A 23,623-nucleotide genomic window follows, 5' to 3' on the forward strand; every position below is an offset into this window, starting at 1 on the left:
GATGTTTTGTCTATTAACAATAGTAACTTTCATTCATATGTCGATTCGATATATCCCTGTGAGCTCGAAATAAATGACATCAAAGAGTCGTCCACTTCTGCTTCATATCTTATTGAAAGTAGACATTAACGGCAAATTAACAACTCAACTCAACTTTATGACAAACGGGATGATTTCAGCTTCTCCATCGTCAACTTCCCATATCTATGTAGCAATACTCTATTATCAACTGGATATGGTGTGTATATATACATGCATCTCGAAGCAGGCTACTGACAAACAAGTTGATGGTGCAGCTAGGGGTTTCGACAGTCTCATTTAAAGCGAGCATTTAGCACATTCTATGGTCATTATAACGATCTAGTTTGCTAATACAACCTATCTTTGGGTCAAATGCTGTTTGACGTGTTTCATACCGATTGTTGGGCCGTTCGTGGCACATAATGATTTTGACTACGGATAACTCCGTTTACCCGATCAAGATATAGGGTTCACGGCGGGTGTGACTGGTCGACAGGGGATGCTTACTCCTCCTAGGCACTTTATCCCACTTCTGCTATATCCAGGGGTCCGTGTTTGCCCAACTATCTATTTTGAATTGATTATAGGAGTTATGAGATTGATCACTATTCGTTATCTTCACCTTTCTTACAGTAATAACAGTGAGTATTCTATCCAAAGCCTACCGTGACTTTAATGATTATATCCTAAATATCCGTGACTTTTACTTCAAAAGGAAAAGTCACTATTTGTTGTAAACGTTTTAAGTTTAGCATGATGCCAGGATCGAGAATCGAACTCGGGTAACCTGATTGTAAACATAAAATGTAATGTGTAATCTTAATTGAATATTTTAGAAGCATGAAATCAAAATTACCATCGCATATATAAACAACTATTGATGACAAGAAAACAGCGAAATTGAAAATATCAGTTTCCTATACTCTCTTTCTGTAATTTAAGACACATGCAAACACACAATCAAAACAACCTGTTCACGTGGTCATGCAATTTCGTTATTTAATAACAATGTCAACCACATAAAAGTCGTTAAATTTATTCAGGCATCAGAGTGTATAACAAATCTCTTGTCTTCCAGAAATTAGATGGTATTCAAAGATGATGTTTTCTCTGTTTTGCCTTTACATTGCAGCCAATGTCCTTCCAGCGAACGCTAACGCACTGCCAGGAAAACCTGTCGATTTTGTTGTCTTCCAAGAGAAACTTCACGATGTTCATGCCGGATTTCAAAAATCCGCCAAAGCAAATGGTTATTTGTTGACGGTAATTTTCAACGTTATTTCATTTTGTTTATTGATTTGTTTTTAGTTTGAAATGAAATGCACTTTGAAAAACTGATCTCACATTATTATGTTTTTCGTGATGAGACTGTTAGCGGTAACCATTTAATTTATTTTCCTTGTCATGTTTATTATATTAAAGGAAACACATTTTGAAACAAAAGTTAAAACCATTTGTACCCATTCAGGATGTTCGTCATCTGCAGAAGAAAAGAAGGGTAACATATTCATTTGAAAATATTCTAAATAAATCTAGATGAAAATTGTTGTTCTTACGAATAAATGATACATCTATATATCACACTGAACAATCTTATTCTATATCAATCGTAGACAAAATAAACAGTGTTTATATTGTTTACAATAATCTGAAATAGAAATAAAGAGAATTTGGAGGCATGTTTAAAGGTCGAAACACAAATATGAAAAGGTGAAGATAACGAACACTGATCAATCTCAATAGAAGTTTGAGAGTTTATAGGTTAATAATTAATGGAGTCCAGGTAGCGCAGAGGTATTGCTTTCGCTTCTCACCGCTTCGACCTGAGTTCGATCCCCGTGATCGGCAGAGATTGGATGTGAGAGGGTATGTTAGATTCTAGGGTATGGTGGTCGCCAACTCGGACACGTGAGTTTTCTCCGGGTACTCCGGTTTCCTCCCACATAATGACCCTCTAGTGCCAACATCCGTGCATCAAAGGACCCATTGGAAATAACCTTTCATGGGTTTTCCTTGGTATTTATGTATGTATATCTGTCTGTATGTACATACCGAACAGTCATTTAGGTTTTTTAAATTGTGTTATAGAACTGATAACAAATCGCCGCACCCTGATTTAGCAAATGAATGAATACTAAGTAATCATTTGGACCTTTATCACTAAAAGATATACTCATTTACAATAATATTTTACAGAGAATGACAGGGAATGTCCCAAGGACTGGAAAAAATTCTCAAGGAACTGTTATAAGCTTCTGTCTGACAAAAGGGCTTGGAATTCAGGAAAGGTAAACTAATTATGTAAACTAGTTCAATGATTAATGGCTTATTTATTTGGTTTCTTCTTCTTCTCAAAACTGATAAGAAATGTTGTGAAACTGAAAATGTTAAATTATTTTAATGTATAAAGAAATGTATCAAACTCACCAAGAACTGTAAATTTTAACCCTGACATCTGAATGGTCTTTCAAACTCACCAGGAACTGTATATTTTAACCTTGACATCTGGATAATCTTGTTAACATCAACAGTGACTGTTCATCAGTAGAAACATGTTTCCTCAGTCAGAAAATGTTTGATAAATACACATCCAAGTGTTCACGTTCACATCTTCTCGTGAAATGTAATCTATGTATAAATTTCTAAGACGTGTCCAAGAATTTTTTCATCACGTCAATATAATATAGTTTTTTTTTTTTTTATCTTGCAACACCAGAGCGCATGCAAAACACTCAAGGCAAATTTGGCTGACATAATATCAGAAAGTGAACATCTATGGCTTTATAAGACATTTACAGGTAATTCGATACATTTCTATTCAAATTTCAGAATATAATAGACTGTAGAATATCATGATACTATTGACATCATGAAACATTAATTTCTAATTGTATGCCCAAACAGCATTTAAAATTTTTGAACTAATCATATTATGTTGAAATTTATCATTATTAACAGCTTCAATCTATTTTATCTTGGAAAGTAATAACATTTAGCATGATTCTATAGGTTTAAAACATTTCGCTTGGATCGATGCCTCAGACAAAGCAAAGAACGGGAAGTGGAGGTGGTCTTCTTCTGGCAAGATGTCGACGTATACTGCTTGGAATGAGGAACCCAAAGATTCAAGTGGCAAAAAATACTGCCCTTATGTTTATGCACGTGGAGGAAAACTCCATTGGAGCGTAACAAAATGCGGGGTTCACCAACTTCAAACTTTATGCAAGAAAAAGAGATAGACAAGGTGGAACAAGAGTGATAACGCTGCTGAATTAAATTGCTAAATTTACTATTGGTTTTACAGATTGCCATCGATCATCAAGTTGTTAATGAACTCTTTTGACATAGAACGTTTGCACAGAAAGCATAGTATTCTTTTTACTGGGCATTTAGTCATGAGTGCTGACGTTCAAAATTTTCGTGCAACTGAAGTATGAAATAAAAGATTTTAACACCAAATAGTTATATTGTCTTTTATTCGCTGTGGTAACAACAGTAATGGTGTAGACTTGGTAAAACCACGCCTACATGATGGGATTCCAGAATATAAATTTAAGAAGTTTCTTGAGGAATTGTAGCGCTGAGAATTTATTGCATTGAATTGAAATGTATAAACTCTTGTAGCTAATAGCACTAAAGTATGGTATAAAACACATTTCATTTTGCACAAATAACCCATAGTGATAATTACATACATCTTAATTCTGTTGCATTTTTGGAGGTATGGACTTTAAAATATACACTAGTTTTGAAAGTAAGAATTCTGATTTATCGCCAGATTCAACACTGATGATGTCAAGCGAAAAAAACCTTTCAAATATCGTCACTGACATGCTTAGATGGTGTTAACATGGAGGAGCTTTCAATTTGATTATCATATGAGAAACGGCTTTAGGTGCAATTGTGTAGTTGAAAATATTGCTCAGCTATAACATATTTTAGCACTATGCTTTTATAATTAACCCATAGTCTATTGTTTGTGTTGCAATATTTTCCTATATCAATCTGGTTAAAAGCAGAACCTTTGATCCACTCACGTAGATCACTACACAATGATCTGAAGTAACCCAATAGAGGGTCACGTCCGCATGACCTTTCGCTAAGTCAATCAAATACACGCTGTCGGATTTCTGCCAGCGATCCCTTCTGTCAATTTACATACGTTAAAGATGATTGCGCCCATGATCGGGCTGCACATCCGTCAAAACATGCAATGTAATAATATATATGCATTCTATGCGGGGGTTGTTTTATTCAGCCTGTTAAAAATCCCGATGGAGAGGAAACAATAAAAAAGAAATTCTTGGATAGAAAATTAGAATTGACCGACGAAAGAAAGCAGTTGATTAGCAGCGCTCTAAATCTCAACATGGCTGAAAATACCGATACAGGTGTGTGCCCCAAATGTTTTACGTCAGTAGTCCTTAAAACTAAAACACAGGGTGAAAAGGTGATTTTACCCCCACCCTCCCCACCCCCGCAAACGAAGTTTGGGGGTAAAATGGAATTAGCATGTCAGTCTGTCTGTAGACATGATTTTGTCCGCGCATGTTCTAAGAAACTGGTGCATGGATTTTTCTGAAACTTTGTACACTCCTTACTCACCATATGATGATGTGCATCTGGTATTTTCATATTGATTGAACATTTTTTTCTCCAATTTACAGGGTTTTTTCTACTTATGGACTTAGGTCATTTTTAAACTAAAAAGAGTATATCTTAAAAATTCCTGAAGAGATATGACGTGTAAATACATTGTTCTTTGACTGAAATTATGCATTATGTCCCTTGTTACAGTAGGTGTGGCACGCTAAAGAACCATCACTGCTCAATGGCCATAAACGTTGTAAATACATTGTTCTTTGACTGAAATTATGCATTTCTTATTTTGAATTAAAATATTCAATGTATTAGAAAATTATGCTAATTTTTGTTTTCTTTAAAAGGGGGTCTCTTTGTGAGTTATGTCCAAGACACAATGTAGTTACGATATCGACAAAGCAAACATGGTATCGTACTGATATCACGGGTCCTCGGAGATGACCTTAAAAACGGATGTCCCTTGTTACAGTAGGTGTGGCACGCTAAAGAACCATCAATGCTCAATGGCCATAAGCGCCGAGCATAGGCCTAAATTTGAAGCCCTTCACCGGTCTTGGTGACGTCTACATATGAGTGAAAAGTTTTGGATGTACATAATTTTAAGCAAGATACAATCAATCAATCGATAAGTACCACTCTTATAATCACATACCTTTACTGACCATATCGAATCATAATCGTTTTGTAATGGTTGTATGAAGATCAATATAGGATTGATTTATCTTCCTATCAATATCGACGATCTAATATACTAGATGACCATTTGATTAGACAACTTCTGCTTTGATCTGTGGAAGTCTGTTTTTATCCATTATAACGTGTGCCCAGCGGGGGTATTAGTCCTGAAAGAACAGTTCTAGTTTTCATTGGTATCAATTATTGGTAAGGAAGAGATTTTCCAAAGTCCACTTCATCAACTACAGTCATCCGACAAAAGTATTCGTAAGAAAACAAAGAAAATGGCTGCCGCCAAGTGAGTAAAGTTGGTACCGCTTGGAATTTAATAACATATAATAAAAACGTTGAAACACTTACTTCAGTATTTTGTTATGTTTCTTATCTCAAAATACGTCTTGGAAGGGATTTATACAAGTTTTGGATGTACATAATGGGTATGTTCGTCCAAACATCCCGTATGGCGTGTTCCAATTCACGGACATCGCTAATGTTTGCCACTTGTTTTTGAAGTTCTTTTTTCAAAATCCACCAACCGTTTTCGATGATATGAAGGTCAGGACTCTGAGCTGGCCAAACTATGGACTTACGTTGCTTATTTCTACGGAAATCTTGAACTCTACGGGCCCTATGTACCGTACTGGGGCATTGTCATCTTGGAATATATAGTTTCCATCCGCGAAATGTCGTACAATAACAGACCACAGGTTGTCATCAAGGATAGAAATGTACTTTTTTACATTGCTATTTCCATCAACTATACAAATTGTCTCAATACCATGAAATGTGATGCACCCCCATATCATTAAAGTTAACGTAATACAGTCAGGCAGGTATCCTTCTCCCACTGTTCTCCATACTCTGACACGAGTGTTTTGTCCATTAATAACCGTACATTCATCACTGAAGATGACTTTATTCCAATGTGCATTAACAATTTTATGGAGATTGCCTCTGAACCAGGCCACATGATTTTTCTTGTTGACCTCACGAATTATAATAGCTTTCTTCACTGTCCGCTTATGATAGCCTGCATCTTCGTGTAATTTCCTCTCAACTGTCCTTTTCGAAAAAGCACGATTTCTCCCGTTATTAAAATAGTTGGTTATATTTTCCACAGACTCTCGGCGATACAGGTTTATTTGCTGTCCCCGAAAGAACTCTTGCATCACGAACACCGAATTCTTTTGGTCGCCTGGATTGTGGCTTGTTTTCCTCGTCGTACATATCGTCGAAGAAAACTGTACATAGTGCATTGTTTCAAGCCTGACAATCTTATAGTGTCTATCTTTTCAACGTTTGCATTGTAAAGCGCAGATATGTATGTTTTCTGCTCATTTGTCAACTCCTTGTAAACAAAGATGGGTCGAAAGGGGAAATCTTTGTTTACAAGGGGTTTTCCCACATCATGCAGACGACAAGGATATTACGATTTCATAACGTTTAAGAATCACTCTGGAATGTGCACTGTAGACATTTCTGTTATATTATGATTTTGTTTACATCAGGCGGTCATTTTGATTTTTACGAATACTTTTGGAGGATGACTGTATCTTGACAAGTATTCAAATCGCATACATGAATCCTAATTGACAATTTACCAAATTTGGTTGTATTTCATCGTGTACGTTGTTGTTTCTGTGAACGGAATAAATTGGGCATTATTGTGAAAGTTTTGAAAATCCTTATGTGAGCACATACAATTTTATTGTGTGGAATAATATTCATGGGAGAGAGATAACTGACTTGTTTACGAATTAACTGGGACGTCATTATTTGTATGGCACAGTCTCATTGGCTGATAGTTCTCGTTAATATTCCAAACGAAAGGTCATGAGGACGTGACCCTCTATTGGGTTACTTCACTTCAGATCCTAGTGTATCGATCTACGTGAGGGGGTAAAACTTGAAAAGATCTGATTTTAATCTGATTGTTCCTAAATGAAGATAATACGGCCTATATATCAACTTATCTACGGGGTGGGTTTAGAGAAAGATGAATTTTAACAAGCAGTCTTCAGATTTTATCGATTACTCCTTTCATTGATTGGCCGATATGCATGTACATCTGATTAAGCACCTGCTTGACCGCCTCTACAAAAGCAATACAAGCATCTAATATACGAGGACTGATGGATATGTAATGTGTATTGCACCACAGCGCGATAACGCTTTGCACGATTTCGTGGATGATGATACTCTTGAATAGCTTTATTCAATACCTTTCCAACGGTATAAACACAAACCTTCATCTCCACATAGTTTCAAACTAATTTCAATAGAGCCAGTCGTTAACCACTGTTGTAAAAATGGTTGGGAAACGGGTTGAGAATATTGAAGAAATTAGAGCTTATATAAAAGTTCGCACAAAACTCGGTCATTCGGTAATGCAGATTTTTACTGGTTTGGGGGAAGTTTTTGGGTCTGATAAGGTATCTTATGAGACAGTTTGTAAGTAAAGAAAGAAATTTCTGACTAGCACAGAGTCCGTCAAAGATTCACCAAAATCTGGCCGACCTGTGACTATATTGCCATAGCTGTTGGCATATCGCTATCGCGTATTTTGAAAGTACGAAAGATTTCTGCCAGATGAATACCGCATGTATTGACAGATGACAAAAAACGAGTACGAGTACAGACCGCTAAGCAATTGCTCAAAAATGTTTCCGAAATTCAATCAAAGACAATTTCCAAATCGAAACATGGGTTCACTATTTCGAACCAATAAGAAAAATTGGAAACAAAATATGGCTAACTAAACACTGTAGAAAGAACCATAAGCACAAAGAAGGTCCTTTATTGCATATTCTTCTCATGTGATGGTATAGGCGTACATGCAAATTCCGATGCCGAAGGCCAAAAGTGTTACAGGTCGGTGTTACCGAGATGTTATACTAAAAAAATTAATATATGCACCCAGGGGTGCATAAGCCGAGTTGCATGGGATACAATGTAAAGTCAGGAATGATGTGGCATATTTATAATTGTGAAGAACTAATTTCAGTTTTAAACTTTTCAAGTTACTGTCCAGAAACCATATTTGTCTGAAGTTTTCAATCTATTTTTGGTCACTGTGACCTTGACCTTTTTTCTCCAAAATCAATAGGGGCCTTGCTTTGCTGGTATCCAACAATATAACCAAGTTTCATTTGATTCAAATTAAAAAATTTCAAGTTATTCTCCGGAAACTAATTTTTGGGGGGGAATTTTCAATCTATTTTCGGTCACTGTGACCTTGACCTTTGACCCATTTTCTCCAAAATCAATAGAAGTCTTCCTTACCTGGTACATAACAATATCGTTAAGTATCATTTGAATCGGATTTAAACTTTCTGAGTTATCATCCGGAAACCAAATATTTCTGAAATTTCCATTCAATATTCGGTCACTGTGACCTTGACCTTTGACCTTTTTCTCCAAAATCAATAGGGGTCTTCCATACCTAGTACCCAACAATATATCAAAGTTTCATTTGATTCGGATTTAAACTTTCTGAGTTATCATCCGGAAATCAAATTTTTTTGAAATTTTCATTCTATTTTCGGTCACTGTGACCTTGACCTTTGACAATTTTTCTCCAAAATCAATAGGGGTCTTCCTTACCTGGTACCCAACAATATATCAAAGTTTCATTTGATTAGATTGTAAACTTTTCGAGTTATCATCCGGAAACCAATGGTTGACGCCCAACCGCCCGCCAACCCACCCGCCCGCATCACCAAACCAATAGCCGAGTTCAACTTCATTGCAACTCGGCTAAAAAGCTCTAGAAATATTATCACAAACGACGCGCTGTTTGAGGCATGTTCGTCTACTTCATGACAATGCTCCATCACATACGTCGGAGGTTATACCGTCTTGCCACACCCACTATACTCTCCAGATCTAGCCCCATACGACTTTTTTCTTTTTCCAAAACTTGAAACGTTCTTATCTGGTCGTCGTTACAAGTCCCGACAAGCATTAGAGAGATTTTCAACATCAAAAAATTAAGTCAACTCAAGGTTGTTGGGGGGGGGGGGGTTCCTGAAAACAAGTACCTCTAAATATATATTGTGACTACACCATTATGATCCAAATCATATCGTATAGTTTACAATGATAATATATTTGGATATATTAAAAGTATTATGGTTCCAATAATGTGTAAGTGTGCATGTCTTTCCACAACCGATTTGAAATGCTATAATTGGTATTCCCTTTACGTGTAGCTAACACAGGCACTTGTTTCTGTAAATGACTTATGACCTCTGTATACTAATAACAACACACGGTACCTAGCTTCAAATGACACAGAATGGTACCCTCTGAGAATATTGGCCTTTTGAGCTTCCAGGGAATATGTGATACAAATGTATTTACTACCGTTGTATTGCACAATCATTCAACTTAAAAACCGTATGACATGACTGCATTCATTGCCTCTTATCGCCGAAAACTGCATCAAAACATCGGTCTACAGCTCGATTTTCCGTTTTATACCACGAAGTGCTATGTACTGATACCGCGCAGAATACGTGGGCGATTTTGACTGGCTAGCACGCTCTTCTAAAATTACGTTTGGAATTCTTATTTATAGAAAGATGGAGCGTCAGAGATGAGTTAAAAATAACAGGCAAAGGGATGATTTTAATGGTGACCATTAACCACAATTGATCTTATTTCATATAATTTAGTTACTAAAATTAAGGGGGAAATGCTACAAATAATAAAGGGGACTCCTTCCCCCCCCCCCCATATTTTTTCCACAGACACCTGATATATAGGTCTATACAACTATAACCCCCCAACCCCCCTTTCTGATTTTTTTTTGTTTTTTTTGTTTTGCGGTGACAATTCTTCCAAAATGTGTGGATTTCTGGTCTCTCTCATCCCAATTTCGATTGATGTAGTCGTTTCACGCTTTTCACAAGCGTTAGAGATTGGCCTTCTACTGGACTGGTATAATAAAATATACTTATTATAAACAGTATAAGGTAAGTATAAGGCTTACAAAAAGCATGTTCACGATTACATAAATCGCAATTATCGCCGCCCCAAAAAATCAGAAAGGGGGGAGGGGGTAGTGGTGTTCATACTTCAGATGCCTGTGAATTTTTCCATATCGGCACAGATCCGTAAAATTAGGGATGCGGTTCGCTGAAGAAGTTGGAAGTTGCACATGACTTGTTTAAATTTCCTGACAGGCAATGATAAAAATATAATAGTCATGATAAAGATCTTCAGAACCTTAAAATTAGTGTGTGCATAGGTGGGGGAGGGGTTGTTATTGTGTTCGTCATTGCTGTCTCAATTTTTTTTCCCTCAGGCTGGGAGGGGGGTCATTCTTTGCTCCAGAGCTTCAATTTATAACTTTCAAGCTTTATACATGCATTAATATCTTCTCATTCACTACTACATAGTACTATCAAAAATAGTGGAGGGGCCATTCTCGCAATATATCTTCATTTGCATGCATGAAAATAACAGTTAAATGTTCATTGTCAATTAAAAGGGTTGGCCAGTCGCCTCCGAAAAACATTGATATGTGCCTGCAGCGTTCTTGGTACTTATGGTGGGTTTCATAAAACTCCAATCTGACAACAGGTACTTGTTACATCAATACATACCACAAAGTCAATAACACATCACTAAAAAACTGTCCTTGCTCTATTTTTGCATACTTCCAAATAATCTTTTATCTGTATTTTCTCTGACTTTCCATAGATCTGCATGAAACATGCAATTTGCAGAAATATTTCTCTAACTAGTTAACGAAGTTGTATTTACAGTAAGTCATCATTTCATTATTATCTTCATCAGAAATGATTCCGACACGAAAATATTTTTAAATCTCCACTCGGGAAGTCTTAGCTTCTATCTTCTGACATGTAAAATCCCGAAACGTACGAACAGCTTTGGTTTTTTTGGAGTAACTAAAAATAGCGTACAGCGTCTTCAATTCAAATTTTTCATTTTGTTAACAAAGCAATATTATTATTTTTTCAAGATTTTTTGGTAATAAACATCGTATCAATTTATTGTGATAATAAAACTTTTCAACACAACAAATATACAATTTTCATTCTGTGCGGTATCAGTACGTAGCACTTCGTGGTATAAAACGGAAAATCGGGCTGTAGACCCATGGTTTGTTGCAGTTTTCGGAGATAATAGGCAATAAATGCAGTCATGCCATACATGGTTTTTTAGTTGAATGATTGTACAAGAGAACGGTAGTAAGTACATTTACATAGCATATTCCCTGGAAGCTCAACAGGCCGACATTCTCGGGGGGGGGGGGGGGGGGGGGGGGTGCCATTTGAAACTAGGTACCTTGTGTTATTATTAGTATACAGAGGTCATAAGTTATTTACAGAAACAAGTGCCTGTGGTAACTGTGTATGGGAGTTTCGAGATTGATCACTGTTTGTTATCTTCACCGATTGATCACTGTTTGTTATCTTCACCTCTCAATATACATCTTTAAAAATTATTTTTTTACCAAATTAGAGGGATGTTCACGTGTACAAAATAAGACGAATCTACATTAATGTACCATATGCACATGCAGAAATATTTTAGCATCTCATCCTTTACAGACAATTTTTTTTTTTCAATTACCCTCATCACCCCTTTTTCTTGTACGATGGATTTCACTTGGGGATATAATCCCCAACATGACCAATACGGAATATCAGAAACATTATTTCGTCTCCGATTCCGTCGCGGTTTTAACATTTAGTATACTCAACGAGATCATGTTTAATGCATTTACTTGGGCAATTATTCATATTCGATACAGCGAGCCCAGGCAGTTTAGCATCGAATTTGAAAGTTGGGGGTGGGGAGCAAACGGAGAAAAAAAAGGTGCCGTTATATTTGTAGAAACATCTTAGCTCAAACCTAAAATCGTAAACTAAAAAACAAAAGGCCCACAGGCCTTATCGGTCACCTGAATACTAATCACAAGTTTGGCCCCGCCCTGGGGTCAGAACCCCTACCCAAGGGATCATGAAATTTACAATTTTGGTACAGGCTTTCCTCCTCTACATTACTATACATTCAGTTTTTCTTACATGTGTGTGGTTTTTGAGAAGATTTTTGAAAATTTGTCATTTTTGCGAAGTTTTTGCCCTGCCCCATGGGGTGCAGGAATCCTGAAATTTACAATTTGTGTTCCCTTTGTTCCATACCAAATTTGAAATGATAGTTATCAAGAAGTTAAAAATGTTTATTGTTCACATTTTGGCCCCACTCTGATACCAAAACCCTACCCCTGGGATCATCAAATTTACAATTTTGGTAAAGGACTACCTGTTATATAAATATCTATTTACTTTCAATAAGATTAAAGATGTAATTTAAGATTTCCACATAAACACTATATAACAAGTTTGGCCCCGCCCTGGGGTCAGAACCCCTACCCTGGAGATCTTTACAATTTTGGTAGAGGCCTTCCTGCTCTCCATAACTATGCATTTAGTTTTTCTTACATGTGTGTGGTTCTCGAGAAGATTTTTGAAAATTTGTCAATTTTGGCCCCGCCCTTAGGGGTGCTGGAGTCCTGAAATTTACAATTTATGTCCCCCTTGTCCCAATGATGCTTCATACCAAATTTGAAAAGAATTGGACTGGTAGTTATGAAGAAGTTAAAAATGTTCAATTGTTAACGCACGACGGATGAAAACCAATTGAAATAGGTCTATACGATTTCGTAGCGGTCGGTTCTTTAATGACTCGTAAAAATAAATCTAATCAAGTAAATTTATATCCCCACACATGCATAAAGAAAATTTATTAACTTCCTATCACTTTGTTTCTTAACGGAGATAAGAAATTTACCAGTAACTTGTTTTTAGCACCCACTTGCAACATTATGAATAACAACTTTCAAACCAGACAGATATTTTTGCATCAGAAATAGGTTTCTTTAGCAATCATTAATTTATTTACAAGAGTTGCCCAAGTGACGCATGCTTTTCGCGACTTTTTTTTCTAAATAGTTCCGATATCACGTATTGATCAGTACTGTTCGTTCTTTTCATAATACGTTGCTATCGCTGTTTAAACGGTCCCAACACCGACTAATCAAGCATCGCTTGAGTTAGGTCGCCGCCTCGCCATTCGATTTCTTGAAGCATGACGTCAGCACACAAAATTCCATTCATCAAAGCGGTGGTAGTATAATGATCTACTCGTAAAATAGTCGTCCCTCAACTGAATATCTGCGTCTTCACTGGTATTAAAGGTCAAGTACGGTGATTTTCCTAAAACTTGAGTTTTATACAGAAAAATGTCTGTCGTACACTTATGGATTAATTTCCATGGCAATTTTGATGAAAATCACTTGGCGTGAATTACACAGCGCTGTCAAACTTTTACCTTAGCGATCGATAAAGTGTTGTGACGTGAGTTATCGCTCGTAGCTTATGACGTCATCTGAGACAACTTTCGACTGCATTGATAGGGTTTTATAGTGTTTACATAGAAAAGTCCTGTATTTATGGTACAATGCGCTGCTTTGAACTGCAATGTGAAATCGGGACAGGGATCAAGTTTTTTTTCCCCCAAAAGATACTAAATTTCGAAGAATTTGGATACTGAAACTGAAAAGAGACACTGAGATTTGTGACAAGCCACGAGGATCAGTGAGTGACACTTAAATTAACGAGGATCAGGTTTCCATCATCCTGTTTGACTCCAAACAAAGTGCAAAGTGATGATTAACTGGACATCCTACAAAACAAGTGGAGGGATGTATTTTAATTATATAAAAAGTTAAACCCAAAAAGGGGGGATGCACGCAATCCACCCCTCTCTACATCCACCACTGAATGCTTTAATGTGACATTGTATTCAATGAGTTTGCGATTGCACATAAAAATCAATGTCACCCATTACCTAGTTCGAATTGATTTTATTTCTTTTATTAAATGAAATATCTTTCGAATATTGTCGTACTCATACTACATTTATAAGGGACTCATCGTCATCATGCAAGGTGAAGATAACGAACAGTGATCAATCTCATAACTCCTACAAGCAATACAAAATAGATAGTTGGGCAAACACGGACCCCTGGACACACCAGAGGTTGGATCAGGTGCCTAGGAGGAGTAAGCATCCCCTATATATCTAGCTAAACACATTATAATTTGAATCTGATCAATCTCACACAATTAAATCCCATTAAAAAAAAAATACAAACGCGAGTCAATCTAGTTAAATACGCTCACAATCGCTACAATAGAGTTTACGGCGAGTATCTATGAGGTCCGATTTTGATTAGCCTCGATTGCGTAAAATACAAAGGTTATCTTTTGATAGAACATTTTTTTCCAATATTATTCCCAATTTTCTATGGACTGGCCCGGTAAATAATTTCTAAATGAGATTCCAATGAGATATTTGTCGAACATATAAATAAATATTACTATCTGATGGTTTCGAAACGGGTGTAGGTACAAACATTATAAAGGTTGAATCCCTAAACTCAAATGTATCTACGGGATTTCATCGTCACTATCCACGGTGTTGCTAAAACTAGCAATTTCTCACAGAAATTAAAACGATGATATACAGGCGTACACAACTACAATTGTCTCAGATGACGTCATAAGAAAGGGTGACAATCCCTTCATTCGTTTCTATAAACAACGATTTTGGAATAGGTATTTTGCGCATTTACCTGGATTTAAAAAAATAATTTAACTTTTCAAAACGGGTTTTAATGAATTATAAACTTTATTTTCAAATCTATTTTTATTATACTTGACCTTTAAACTGATGATAGTAACGATCGTTACCATCATCATTGGTATTGTTGATTTGCAAATGATATGTAGGCAAGAAAAATCATACACTAGCAAAAATTACGATCAGGTGTTAATTTATCTTTTATACGCCTCATATGAGCAGAAAATTCGTCGTTGAAAAAACAGCGAGGACAGTAACGGAAATGAATGATGATAGTGACGCAGTAACTTTCGTTACTATCCATCCTCGCGGTTTTTTCAACGATGAATTTTCTGTTCATATGAGCCGTATTTAAGTAAAGTAGTTACGTTCTGGTTCACCGTTCGTTTTCACATATTTTAAATAGAATACTAGAAATCATGCGCCCCCCCCCCCTTAAGTTAACCTCTCATTTTATCATACAAGTCGACTATTTGTCACACTTTATCATCTAGACAGTACTTCAATTTACATCAGAAAAGAAACAGAACTATCACAACTAGACTATATTTATTGTATATTAACACCAACGTAAAAATGTTGAAACAATTTCTGTCCTTCCACTTGATCCTTAAATAAGTAACATGGGTATGATCTTAAAACACTTAAGACAACATATAAAAACATGATTTTGTACAGTTGAGATGAATGAAATGTAATGAAGAGATCTAAGCTGAAGCTGCCTCCACTTGTTGCTCGCCTTCTGGGGCCTCGTCCTTTTTCACTTTTTTGGTAGGACTCGCCTCCTCGGAATCCTCTTCCGACGCCCTCTTTTCTACTGATGTCTCATCTGTTACAAAAATCACATGTTGACAATACTAAATATCACTACGACAAAGTAACCATCAATATGGGTTTCCGTTTTAAAATCATAGATACCTGTGTTTGCATTTTGATTGGAATCATCCTTATCTTCAGCACCATTTTCATCTGTTTTCTCTTCTGATTCTGTCTTTGTTTCTTCCGTCTTTTCTGTTTTTTCCTCAGTAGTGGTCTAAAATGTAAATACAAACCTGCATTACAGAAAGCCTCAAGTTTCCAAGTTGCACAATGCAATACACTTTACTTATGTTCTGCCATCATTTTGGGTCATGCATTAGAACAGGAGGCCCACATCACCCCCATCCAAATTTCCTTTTAACTATTCGCATGCACACTTATGAACCCTATATTTGTCCCAACCTACTCTATCTACCCTTCTGTGTGTGCATGGGGTAAAGGAGAGAGATGATACTTGCAAACTCAATTCTGCACAATGTCCAGCACTCTCTGACAAATAAAATAAGAGCTAGCTAATTTTAGAGCTTATATTACAAATTTCATATAAACTAAATAAGGACAGTTGTGGGCATTTAAATGGTCTTGCTTTCGCAATTTTGACAATAAAGATACTCACAAATAAATACTCTGCAGGAAGGGTGTCATCAAGCCAATATTGGGTATAATAGTAACAGTCACATCTTTGTTACCAAGTCAAAAGCAATTAACAACTTTACACAAATTCATTAGACAAATTTCGGTGGAATGTATTTTCAAAATTGCTAGACTAGAAATATTTTAAAAAATAGGAACTGACAGTAAAAATTAAGACCGATTTAAATAGGGACGGGGGGGGGGGGGGGATTTTCCCTTGGAATTTATTATTTCTAAGGAATTTTAGCAAAAAAAAAAAAAAAAAAAAAAAGGATTTTTAGAAAAGGAATTTTGGGACTGGTGGACAGCTTTCATATATATTTTTTCTGGCTCAGTGGTTCTTGGGAGGATTTCTAATCCCCCCCCCCCCCCCCCCCCAATATTTGTATGTATAACTTTGATCCCATATTTCGGCCCTAGGGGCCATCATTTTCAAAACCTCGAATCTGCATTATGACAGGAAGCTTTCACGAAACAGCTCTTCTGGCCCAGTGGTTCTCAAGATTTTTTTTAATTACCCCATCCTAATAGCCTAATTTTGCGATATTCTCTGTGAAGGGGACATGGCCCTTCATTAGGATTACCTGAAGGCCCTTCACCAAAGGATGTTTGCCAAGTTTGGTTGAAATAGGGTCTAGTGGTTTTGGAGAAGATGAAATGTTTACAGACAGACGACAGATTTAGGCAACCAGAAATTCTCACTTTTGCTTTCACCCCAGGTGAGCTAAAAATGACTGAAAAACCCTGTGTAGGAACTTGCGCAAATGCCATAGATGACATGACACCTCAATATCAAAATTTACAGGATCATGTTTTACAAAGCACTGTGCATATCTATATCCATCATAGGAAACCCATGGTTGATTACGCTTCATTTCTCTCTCCATCACCTGTGGGTCCATTTATTCCTACTTGCTTGTTCTCATGAAACACACGAGCTTCATTACTTCAACAATCGAGTAGACCAGAGAAAGGAGAGGGGACCGAAGCGTAATCAACCGTCGGTTTCCTATGACAATTTACATCATACAAGGTACAAACTTGGCTCCACAATTTGAAGGAGGGAGCACTTTTTAAAATAGATTTCGAATAAAGGTCCATAAAATGTAAATTAGAGTGAAATGTCTCAAAGAAACAAAGAGGTCTCATTTGTTCTTTGTAGTTGAAACTACAACTGCTGTTGACTTCCCTATGCAGAGTCCAAGAAAAACATCCTTACCCATTGGAAAATAAGCAAATATTTCCCAAATTACTAGAAACTCCCCATTTCAAGACAATGCAAACAAGTTTTTCTACAATAATAAACTATCTGCATCATAGTCATAAAAACAGACTAAAGAAAAACTCTAGTGTGCATGTTGATTGATTGTGTATAGTTTAACATCCCATTCTAATTTTTTTTTTACTCCTATAAAGACATCTCTATCCCCGGTGAATGATAGTACTGAATATTGATGCAGTGGAGAAGTCTTTCTTAGCAGTTGTAGATTTTCAAAATAGACCCCCCCCCCCCCCCCCCCCCCCATCAAACTTTGGTACCAAAAGGTCTCATCACAAGAAATATAAATAAAACAAAACCCAGGGTAATTTACACACTATAGCATGTTCATTAAAAAAATAAAATTACAATTCCAAACAAAAAACAGACAAAATTCCCACTAGAAATCATGGCTTTGTTCCACAACCTGGTTACATCTCTTTATAAATTAAGTACTCTACACAGAACATTTATGATACCTAACAAATATCTTTCTAAAATGAACAAGGCCTGAATATTCCGAACAATGTTTTCAAATCTAGTCAATTATTACATCAAGACAAAATTCATCAAAAATTATGTTGGAAGAGGATTAAACCAGTATTAGAAATAAATACTATTCTATTTTTTTTTACTTCTGTAAAGAGAAAAACAGCTGAAACAACACACCAAAGTGCCAAACCAACTACATCTTGGCCTAGCCAATATTTCACAATATTTATAAAAATTAAAAAAGGTAATAGCAGATATTTCAAAATTTAACCTCTGGTTATCAACAATAAAAATCACGCAGCCTTTTTTTTTTTCATTTATGAAGGCAATTCATACACACCTCAACCTCCTTCTTTTCTGTTTCTTCTACTTCCTTGACTTCCTTTGTTTTGGTCTCCGTGGTCTCGGTTGCCTTCACTTCCTCAGTTGTAGTTTCCCTGTAATGCAATTAAAATCACAATGTAAACGTGCCAAACACTTATCACATAGACCTTATGAAAATAAATTTTCAGTTATCAAGTGACAAAACAATGACACTGTTGTGTTCACGTGCCATATGCACCCCAAAATATACACGTTAGGAGGAACTGCGCTTTTAATTCTATAGTTAAATAGATTTTACGTTACGTCCTTATGGACATATAATGCCCACATGCATGGCTTCATAAAGAACTTATCCCGAAGTGGATTTTAAATTCCATCCTTGTTACCGATGAAAACCAATAATGGCGGGCATCGCCTACGTTTTCTTCATAAATTACTCATCTTCTGACCTCATTAACATATTTTCAACGAACAGTTAGGCAGCAACAAAAACCAAAACTTAATCTTAGTTTTAAAACATATATGTATATAATCCATACTTTAAAACAGGAAAGCAATCAACCGCATATACACATCTCAATCGGAGAACAAAGAAGCCGACAAGGAAGACAAAGGAAAGCCATGCCAAACCGGCATGTTTCCTAAGAATCTTGTAAAAATTGAATGGAACATTATCCCCTTAGTAATCATAAATAAAGAAGATATAATGTGACACTTAAATCTTACAAAATACTTACTTCTCTCCTGGCATTTTGGTCTGGTTTTTTACTAGTGTGCTTTATTTACTAAATTACTGGATATTCAGGATACGCAGACGACCAAACTTCCCGCCGGATTGATGTCGTTGTCTTTAAACCACGTGACATACACTTTGATCTAATTGGCTAAACTAAAAATTTCGCTTTTGATCACATGGATCTATGTGCGTAATTGATTGGTTAAAAGAAATTCACATTATTTTTAGATGGGGGAAATTTAATCACGTGATTATCAAAATGGCAGCTTACTGTGATTTCAGTGCTCTTGAACTTCTGATGAAGGTTTTTTGTTTTTCAGTTTTGTGAAAAGTTTTAACATATATAGCATCCGATTGTTAATGTTCCACTCTAAATATTCATAAGAATAAAAGTAAATACACTTATTTTGACAAAATTATAAATGCTTTGTTAATAATGGCAATGTACATGCACACCCCTTTCGCCGTTTCGGCCTTTGTCACCAACACTTTAGTGTACTTTGCTTGTTGTTATTATGTAATGAAAGTGTGAACTAATATGTTGACGGTGCTACGATAGCGAGCGTAGCGTAGTTAGAATAATCTAACTGTGTCTCGGGACAGGCCCTATCGGGTCCGTAGGACATTATCATTTTAACGATAGAACATTTTATCTAAGCGTAGCGTAGCTATGTACCCATTTTTGTAATGATCATGCTTTGATCAGGTTCAATTTAACAGGTCCAGTCCAAAGACTATTTCTACCTACGTAGCTACTTATAGCTACGTAGCTATTTAAACCTACTCCAGGTAGCTATTTTTACCTTCTTTTTCCTTTACTTGCATTTCGTGGCCAAACCCAGGAACGGCGCAATATGGTGTGTACCAAATTTCTTGATTCACTTACACTGACGATGAATAACACAAAAATATTCGACAAAAAATGATTACTTTATAACCTTTCAAATTTACATCAATAACGTACAGCACCGAGTTCCATTTTCTAGGAGCTTAGGATCAAAGCTACATGATAAAAAGTCTAGAATGTCTTACAAATCTGTATTAATTTTAAAGTTTACCTTCATGCATTTTTACATTAAAGGTTTTTGGGACGAATTTTCATGCATTTCCTCTGCATTCTCCACCCGTATAACGCATTCAAATTTACACTCCAAATTTTGCGGTGCACATGCACAACACGATATATAAAATGACTGACCTGTTTAAAAGATGCGCCTTAATTATTAATTTATATTTTCAAAAACAGGTAAAAGTAGGTAGAAGTAGCTACTTTAAGTAGGTTTAAATACCTAGGTAGCTATTAATAGCTACATAGGTAGAAATAATCTTTGGACTGGACCTGTTTAAAACAATGTCTATTTGCCAAATACTCAGTACATGCATGAATGAAATTAGGCAGTTGAAACATCGTGTTTCAGTTTTCTCTCGGGGTTTTATTTTAAATCATTAAAACAAAACATATTATATGTGAATATTTTATTTCTGCTTCCTTCACTACGACTTGCTATTTTGACCACAGGGACTAAGCCCGTTTTGGGCCCGAACCCTTTGATACCATAGATATAGAAAGGGGTCTAACTCTGACCCAGATTAAAAAAAATAACCACTCGCTTCAAATGCCTAAAAAATCTTAAATTAGGTATGCTATGCGTAATTTGCCGATCTCCTTGCAAGTCACAGGTTCTTAAAATAATAAAGATAAACGTCATCGTTCTCTTGATTTCACTTGTTTATTTTCACTAGGACATTTACCGGTCCAGGTCACGGAGTCGTTTCTCGTCTTTGACAGCAGCGAAATTCAGACTAGTGTGGAAGATTTCGGACCTTTGAATTAAAATTTCACATTAATTATGCGCTACTTCCTTCCTCATACCTTAATAAAATTCTCTATGTTTGCTGTATCTGGGTCGTTTATTTTACAAAACATCAACTCCTGACTCTAACTGCCATTTTGAAAAACGCACTAAGGACCCGAAATATCTAAAACTTTAAAGAAGGGGGAAATGGGTAAAAATAATATAAATGAAATAAAATAAACAAAAACAAAAAATTGAGAAAGCCAAAAAATAATGTTCAATTTCACTCTCTAGGTGCAATATCACAAGAATAATGTTTTGATCAATTTTAAGGTATTTGAGATTTTAAGTCTGTCGGGTATTTAGTGCTTTCATTAAAATGGCAGATATTGTCAACAGTTGATGCTGCTGAGGAAAAATAAGTTGTGTATTGCCTACACGAAGAACATTATAAAATATGAGGAAGTAAGTAGCGTATAATTGATGTGAAATTTTAATTGACAGGTCCGAAATCTTCCACACTAGTCTGAATTTCGCTGTTGTCATAGGCGAGAAACGACTCCGTGACCTGGACCGGTAAATGTCCTAGTAAAAATAAACAAGTGAAATCAAGAGAACGATGACGTATATCTTTATTATTTTAAGAACCTGTGACTTGAAATTTGGCATGCAAGTAGTTAAAACATTAATCTATGCAAGGAGATCGGCAAATTACGCATAGCGTACCTAATTTAAGATTTTTTAGGCATTTGAAGCGAGTGGTTAGTTTTTTATCTGGGTCAGAGTTAGACTCCTTTCTATATCTATGGTATCACAGGGTTCGGGCCCAAAACGGGCTTAGCCCCTGTGATTTTCACGTGCAACTTGTTTTGAACTGTATTTTCTCAACTGCCTCTACTTCTCTTATTTCTACTCTCAATCTATCAAAGTCACTAATTGTGTGATGAAAATACCCAATTCTTGTTGCAAACCTTTCAAGTTTGTAAAACTGTTTACTGCTTTGAACATAAATGTATTTTTATGATTTATTATAAATAAATCGACAAATTTAATGCTATTGCACATACATTCACGGATCCCCCCCCCCCCCCCCCCCCATGTACACCTACTGTATCTAATTTTTTTAAAATGAAATTCATATAACAATCCCCATGTCGCAATGGCATGTTTCAAAAGTGAAAATTACAACAATATTTATAATATTGTACATAATCCTAGTTGTAACATAATAATTTGCAACATATTTGAGCCCCTGTAAGGATACATTAAGATTTATTCACAAAACTAGACTTGATTAATGATTTAGTTAGTCTTTTTATTTTCTTGTTAGCATAATCATTTTCTATTTGAGACTTCAGTGTTTTAATCAGATTTGTGGTTTGCAATTGATTATACACAATTTGTATTCGATGCTATATTACGTATGCCTAATGTTTACGTATATTGTCCCAGTAGCATGACTTTTACAAATTGAAATAACAAATATTTAGATCCGCCACAGTCAGTCTTATTATGACGTTATGTTAAAACATAGGCATGGCGTCACACCTCATCTTACACTGCCTTTCATAAACAATACACTTTGTTAAACATTACGCCTAATGTTGCACTGAATTTTCGCGCTAGGAGACCACAAGATTAGGATGATAATCCACCTAAGTTCACAATCGTAGTCCAAGGTGTGACTTTGCGAAATCTCAGCCATTTTTTAACACAAGACTTCTGGGATTGGTGTCAAAAACATTTTCTTGTTGAAGGTTTAGATTTAGCTCGGATTATTTGGTGTGCTTTAGTCATTAGAGCTCGCAGTACAAGCCAGTGCTCCACGCTGGCTAGCTGCGCTTGCTATTAAAGTAGGTGTAGAAGCCTTTAGAATGATTTTCACATGAAGGAACACCATCTTTATAGGATATAGCAAAAGAAGAGGAAGGGGGGGGGGGGTGTGAAAGTACCTACCATATTGCGATGTGTAATCTGTAAATGTAATACCTGAATGTTCGTGCATATTGTCCATTGCTAGGTTCTAGTTCTAACTAGATAATCAATGATTGCTAGTTTAACAACAAAAATATATACAAAGTATATCAGTTCCTCATAGTATTAGATCTGGCAAATTTTTATGTATTACAGAACTTAAATTACATTTATAGGAAAAATATCATTTCATCATTTATGTTAGATGAAATTCCAGGGAGGGGGTTCCCCTCAGAACTCATGACCTCAACAGACATAATTGTCAAATGCTGACCATTGTCTTTGAAGTTCAGATTTTTCACCATCAAAATTCAGACACTGTATGCCCTATAAAGTTTGTGTTTGCAGGGGTGGAGTCATTGTTGCAAACTGTGCTTTTAAATTCATAGAATGAAACAATAACCTGTGGTTTGCGACGATGGGGTGGAGTCTAAAACAAATTTATAAAAAAAAATTAAAAAACACCCCCCAGAATTTCATGCAACCACTGTTTAGCCAATCCCTGCCAGATTAACAAGAATATAACGAGATAAATTATATATCTGTTAATAGCTGTACGTTAGGCTACTAGGACTCAGCTGAAAAATGCAACAGAGCATCTAACAACTGTACCAT

At 36.0% G+C, this 23,623-nt stretch overlaps 3 protein-coding genes across 3 annotated transcripts in view; 2 read left to right on the forward strand and 1 right to left on the reverse strand.

The window, feature by feature from the left end:
* The first annotated feature begins 352 nt into the window (after window positions 1-352).
* On the forward strand, window positions 353-3,453 carry LOC125647729 (C-type lectin-like). The gene is made up of 5 exons (XM_048874527.2): window positions 353-1,284; window positions 1,444-1,519; window positions 2,218-2,309; window positions 2,738-2,819; window positions 3,031-3,453. The coding sequence occupies exons 1-5, from the start codon at window positions 1,120-1,122 to the stop codon at window positions 3,258-3,260; spliced, it is 645 nt and encodes a 214-aa protein (XP_048730484.2). The 5' UTR covers window positions 353-1,119; the 3' UTR covers window positions 3,261-3,453.
* Window positions 3,454-15,513: 12,060 nt separating this feature from the next.
* Window positions 15,514-19,403, reverse strand: LOC125645649 (tripartite motif-containing protein 44-like). The gene is made up of 4 exons (XM_048871291.2): window positions 19,240-19,403; window positions 18,519-18,615; window positions 15,895-16,009; window positions 15,514-15,805 (listed from the first exon to the last, which is right to left on the reverse strand). The coding sequence occupies exons 1-4, from the start codon at window positions 19,251-19,253 to the stop codon at window positions 15,684-15,686; spliced, it is 348 nt and encodes a 115-aa protein (XP_048727248.1). The 5' UTR covers window positions 19,254-19,403; the 3' UTR covers window positions 15,514-15,683.
* A 1-nt stretch (window position 19,404) lies between these two features.
* The window catches only part of LOC125645648 (COMM domain-containing protein 9-like), a 15,718-nt gene continuing 11,499 nt past the window's right edge, over window positions 19,405-23,623 (forward strand). Inside the window, exon 1 of the mRNA XM_048871289.2 lies at window positions 19,405-19,542. Within this exon, the coding sequence (XP_048727246.1) occupies window positions 19,423-19,542 (120 nt within the window). The 5' untranslated portion in view covers window positions 19,405-19,422. The remainder of the gene's footprint in view (window positions 19,543-23,623) is intronic.

The sequence above is a fragment of the Ostrea edulis genome, chromosome 6 (assembly GCF_947568905.1).
Source record: "Ostrea edulis chromosome 6, xbOstEdul1.1, whole genome shotgun sequence".
Taxonomy (NCBI): Eukaryota; Metazoa; Mollusca; class Bivalvia; order Ostreida; family Ostreidae; genus Ostrea; species Ostrea edulis.

Coding starts and splice junctions, on each gene's coding strand:
- LOC125645649 (XM_048871291.2), bottom strand. Junction 16,010..18,518: donor CAGAAAAGAAGGAGGTTGAG/GTGTGTATGAAT, acceptor TTTACATTTTAG/ACCACTACTGAGGAAAAAAC. Junction 15,806..15,894: donor CAATCAAAATGCAAACACAG/GTATCTATGATT, acceptor TTTTTGTAACAG/ATGAGACATCAGTAGAAAAG.
- LOC125647729 (XM_048874527.2), top strand. CDS start 1,120: ATGATGTTTTCTCTGTTTTGCCTTTACATTGCAGCCAATGTCCTTCCA. Junction 2,310..2,737: donor GGGCTTGGAATTCAGGAAAG/GTAAACTAATTA, acceptor TTGCAACACCAG/AGCGCATGCAAAACACTCAA. Junction 2,820..3,030: donor GCTTTATAAGACATTTACAG/GTAATTCGATAC, acceptor ATGATTCTATAG/GTTTAAAACATTTCGCTTGG.